General features: G+C 40.8%; 1 protein-coding gene across 1 annotated transcript in view; it reads right to left on the bottom strand.

Annotated features, from left to right (window-relative positions):
• Positions 1-5,492, bottom strand: part of UBE4A (ubiquitination factor E4A) — a 58,397-nt gene that overhangs the window by 10,116 nt on the left and 42,789 nt on the right. The window contains exons 17-18 of the mRNA XM_011927036.1: positions 4,997-5,144; positions 372-529 (exon numbers count right to left, since the gene is read on the bottom strand). Coding sequence (XP_011782426.1) covers positions 372-529; positions 4,997-5,144 — 306 coding nt within the window. The remainder of the gene's footprint in view (positions 1-371; positions 530-4,996; positions 5,145-5,492) is intronic.

Here is a 5,492-nt window from a genome sequence, read left to right as displayed (position 1 = left end):
AGTAGCTGGGACTACAGGCGCCAGCCACCTCGCCCGGCTAGCTTTTTGTATTTTTTATAGAGACGGGGTTTCACCGTGTTAGCCAGGATGGTCTTGAACTCCTGACCTCGTGATCCGCCCGTCTCGGCCTCCCAAAGTGCTGGGATTACAGGCTTGAGCCACCGCGCCCGGCCAGCATTTCTTAACAGAATGTTTTGCTGTGAAATGTTTATATCCTAGCAATTGATACCAAAATGCCTTCCAACATATCAGTAAATCAATAATATGTGGTATCTATTGAGTGCAAAGTACTGTATTAGGTGCCTGGGAGAGAAAGATAGCAAACTAATATATATCTGTGCTCTTGAGTCTGCTTTTTGGGACTGGCTTACCTGAGCAAATGTCTTGCAATGGTGGATCTATCCACAGTGACTCTGGAAGATGGCAGCACCACAGGGTCACACATCAGTGTGCTCATAATGGGATCCAGGAACTCATCACAGGCATCTGCATAGGTTTCCTCTTCCTGTTGTTGGAGGTCTGCAAGAGACTGAGTATACAACATCTGGTAGTTAAAGTGAATTCACAGTGCAGCTGAATTCAGTGTGCTCAATGACAGAGTGAGACTCTGTCTCAAAAATAAAAAACAGGTCGTTAATAACCCTTGACAGTGATAGTGACACATGTGAGCTTCATTTTCTCAAAAACAAGCCAAGATAGATATTCTGGGAACAAATTAAGCATTGAGCCCCAACTCTGGACCTTTAAGTTGGCTCAGCTGCTGGCAGTCACACTAGAAATGGGTTGAAATGTTAGGAGGAAAAGAAATACATCACATACAACATCCATCTAGCAATAGTTCTGTTATAAATGCCATAATTCAAAAGGGGACGGAGAAGGGGAAGTGGAGGAGGGTACTGTTTGCATAATTAGAGTCACTCATGCAGCCTGTGTATGAAAAGAAGTTTTTGATTTTTGATACAAACAGGTATAGGAATTTTAAAGTTGTTTCAACATTTAATTCCTTCACAACTCGAGTTCCTCAGGGATCCACCTAGCTAAGCTCTAACCAAAGATGAAGTCCAACTCAATAAAGACACTCAATGAAGGGAAGACTGACAGCAACAAGCTCTAACCAAAGATGAAGTCCAACTCAATAAAGAAACTCAATGAAGGGAAGACTGACAGCAACAAGGAAGGTTTTCTATTAGACTTTTGTGCCATGATTTTCCTTCTTCTTAACTGCTAATAGAGCTGTCATACTCTAACCAAAGGGATTTAGCTAAATACAATATAGTATTTTAATCTTTAAAATGTATGCATATTCCAATAGAAGCCAACTACTAACTACAAACATAGAGACAATGAAAATAAAAATTAGTGACTGAAAACTACTCATCTTGTATTTTTTTCCAAAGAGGTTATTCTGTATTAACACCCTAGGTTTTAAAATCTATTGGCAACTCTGTGCATAAACGTTTTCGTAAAAACATCTTACATAAATGTACACATCCTTCTCTTCTAGTTGAGGTTTCTTAAATTTCTTTCTTTTTTTTTTTGAGATGGAATCTCGCTCTGTTGCCCAGGCTGGAGTGCAGTGGTGTGATCTCGGCTTACTGCAAGCTCCACCTCCCGGGTTCATGTCATTTTCCTGTCTCAGCCTCCCGAGTAGCCGGGACTATAGGCGCCCGCCACCTCGCCCGGCTAGTTTTTCATATTTTTTAGTAGAGATGGGGTTTCACCGTGTTAGCCAGGATGGTCTTGATCTCCTGACCTCGTGATCCACCCGTCTCGGCCTCCCAAAGTGGTGGGATCACAGGCTTGAGCCACCGCTCCTGGCCTGTTTTACATCATTTTTAATGGCTGACTTTTCCAGTTGTAACTGCACCATAAGTTATTTATTTAACGTCTTTACCGGTGGACATTTTTACTATTTTCAGTTTTTTCCTACACTTATCAATGAACTTCATTGTGGATACATCTTGTAGACTCATCGCTTCTTTTTTTTTTTTGAGATAGAGTCTCACTCTGTTGCCCAGGCTGGAGAGCAGTGGTGTGATCTCTGCTCACTGCAACCTCTGCCTCCTGGGTTCAAGCTATTCTCCTACCTCAGCCTCCCAAGTAGCTGGGACTGCAGGCACGTGCTACCACACCTGGCTAATTTTTGTAATTTTAGTAGAGACAAGGTTTCACTATGTTGGCCAGGTTGGTCTCGAACTCCTGACCTCGTGATCCACTCGCCTCGGCCTCCCAAAGTGCTGGTGTTACAGGTGTGAGCCAACGCGCCAGGCCTATCGCTTCTTCTTCTTTTTTTTTTTTTGAGATGGAGTCTCGCTCTGTCACCCAGGCTGGAGTGCAGTGGCACGATCTCGGCTCTTTGCAAGCTCTGCCTCCTGGGTTCACGCCATTCTCCTGCCTCAGCCTCCCGAGTAGCTGGGACTACAGGCGCCTGACACCATGCCTGGCTAATTTTTTGTATTTTTAGTGGAGACGGAGTTTCACCGTGTTAGCCAAGATGGTCTCGATCTCCTGACCTTGTGATCCGCCTGCCTCGGCCTCCCAAAGTGCTAGGATTACAGGCGTGAGCCACCACGCCCGGCCTATCACTTCTTCTTAACAAATCTGTAAGGAACTGCTATGTCATAGGGCATGAATTCCAAAAATTAAAAAAACATAAATTTATACATGTCAAATTTAACAAGCCAGATAGTATCATAATGCTATGTTTGGTTGGTACTGATAGTTGTTGATTTTTCAGTTTCAGTCATTATCACAAATCCCTCAATATATAGTCAAATTTTTGGTTAAATAATTTAGTTATTAAAATTATGTAAATATTATTCACAGCAGAGCCATGTGCTGTCCTAACAAGTATATAGTTCCTTTTTAGTATAACTTTTTGCTTATTTGCTTATTTTCAGAGCCTCTTATCACTAAATTCTTTCCAAACTCTCCATTGGAATTTAAAACTCTCAACATGGTCATTTCTAGCTGCTGATTAGTTTTTGGAAACATTCTTTCTGGATGTTTCTATCCTTTGCTAACCTGGACTGCTTGCTCTACAGGGCTGCTATGTAGTAGTCACACAAGCTCCTTTTACCATCATCCTGGGAATCTCCTTTGCGTCTCCCTTGTGTTGAATTCCACCTTCCTCCTCCTAGGTTTACTTTCCCTCAGCAATGTGTCTCCGCTTCAAATGACACTGTTGAAAGTGCAAAGCCATTTTGATACTTAAACTATGGTAACATTACCTGACTTCTCTGGGATATTTTAGGGTCTTCTTTTTACCATGATTTCCTAAAATTTCACAATGTTATACCTCAGTGTGGGTTTTAAAAAATTCTCTGTGCAGGGCCCTTGGCAAGCCCTTTCAATTTAGAGGCTATCTTTGAGTCTTGGGGATTTTTTGGTATCTTTGGTAACTTCCTTCCTTCCATTTTTTTCTTTTGAGACTTCCTAGATGCATCCTTTGTTTCTTATCCTTTCTCTTTTAATTTCCATCTTTTTCCTTCTGTTCTACGTTCATAGAAGAGTTCCTTGAATTTATATCTTCTAACCCTTTTACTGAATATTTAACATTTCTGAGGTAAAAATTTCAATATCCAAGAGCTCTTTCTTATTCTTTAAATAATCTCTTTCATTGCCTCTTTGTTCTTGTTTTTTGGTTGCTATATCTTCTCTTATCCCTCTGAGATTAAAAAGTTTTTTTAAAAAGTTTTTACAAAGTTTTCACCTATTTGTTTTTCACATTAGAGGATTTCCTCAAATGGTGATTATTGTTATATTTAGCTGAGACATTAAAAATGATAATTTCAGTATGTAATCAGTATAAAAATGGACAGATTTCACATTTTAACACTAAGTCTTGCAGTACATATTTTATACTTATAGCACATCTCAATTCAGACTAGCTACATTTTAAATCCTTGAAAGCCACATGTGGCAAGTGGCTACTGAATTGGACAGTGGAGCTATAGAGGGAGTAGAGATAAATGGCTGTTACATCCACCATATTTAACCAGGATTCAAGCATATTTCTCAGATTAACATACATATATGTACATGTGTGTGTGTATAGACACACAAATATTTATATGGCTAACTTGTCCTCCAGAAAGATTTTACCACTTTATGCTCTCTGGCAGCTGTGTGAGGGTGACCATTTCTTCATTCCGATGTCAATAATAGGCATTATCATTCTTTTTGAAGCTTCTCAAGTGATTCGTTTCCCTCCCAGATGTGGAGGATACTGTCACCAGGGTCTGAATTCTTAGTTTCAGCTAGGCCGATCCCTCAAGTGAAGCAGATCTTGGCCATTACTTTTTTTTTTTTTTTTTGAGACAGAGTCGCGCTCTGCCGCCCAGGCTGGAGTGCTGTGGCCGGATCTCAGCTCACTGCAAACTCCGCCTCCCAGGTTCAAGTGATTCTCCTGCCTCAGTCTCCCATGTAGCTGGGATTACAGGTGCGCTCCACCATGCCCGACTAATTTTTGTATTTTTAGTAGAGACGGGGTTTCACCATGCTGGCCAGGCTGGTGTCAAACTCCTGAAATCAGGTGATCTGCCCACCCTGGCTTCCCAAAGTGCTGGGATTATAAGCATGAGCCACTGCACCCAGCTGATTTCTTAAATGTCTATTCTCACTCTCATGTTAACAAGAATAAAACTAAGAATATTATAGTTCTAAGTGACTGACCAAAAAGAACCATCTGTTTATATTTTCTCATGGCAATGCTCTTTTCCTCCCTGAAATAGGGTAAAAATCAGCACAGCTGAGGCGACAATCTGATTTTTTTGTGTGGATTTTTAGGAGATGGGGTCTTGCTATCTTGCCAAGGCTAGAATGCAGTGGCTATCCACAGACATGATCATAGCACACCGCAGCCTCAAACTCCTGGGCTTAAGCAATCCTCTAGCCTTAGCCTCTTATGTAGCTGGGACTACAGGCTTGAGCTACCGTGCCTGGCTGATAATGTGGTTCTTAATGAAATCAGCAAACAAATCCTCCTCTTCCTCACCTTGATTCTCTCTGCCAAGTTGCTGAAAGCCACAATCATATTCCCAGGCTTATTTATTTTCTTCAAGACTCGAACTGTCTGTGCAAAGAGAGTTGGGGAATAGGAACGTCCATCCTTGGGCACAGTGGCACAGAAATTCTCCTCATCCCTGGAAGGTTAGCATCAGAAAAAAACTGCTCACCAGAGGGTAGGTCAATGGAAGAGACAATAGACAGGCTGCAGAACAAGTATTCTCACCACTTAAAAGCCATGAACATTCTTTTAATATATATATTATTTATATATTTAATATATATTTTTTATATATATACTTTTTGATATAGAAAGACTTTCCAGGAAGTCTATCAAGTATCATGTGACCTTAAAAGAATGCTACTTTTCCAAACAGTGGTACAATCAGTAAAGTTTATCTTTGCACAGATCAAAGCAGAATATTGGAAATCTTTTTTTTTTTTTTTTTTTTTGAGACGGAGTCTCGCTCTGTCGCCCGGGCTGG

Source organism: Colobus angolensis, unplaced genomic scaffold (genome assembly GCF_000951035.1).
Source record: "Colobus angolensis palliatus isolate OR3802 unplaced genomic scaffold, Cang.pa_1.0 Scaffold7, whole genome shotgun sequence".
Classification (NCBI taxonomy): Eukaryota; Metazoa; Chordata; class Mammalia; order Primates; family Cercopithecidae; genus Colobus; species Colobus angolensis.
Note: the sequence above shows the minus strand (reverse complement) of the source record. Positions and strands in the feature narration are given on the sequence as shown.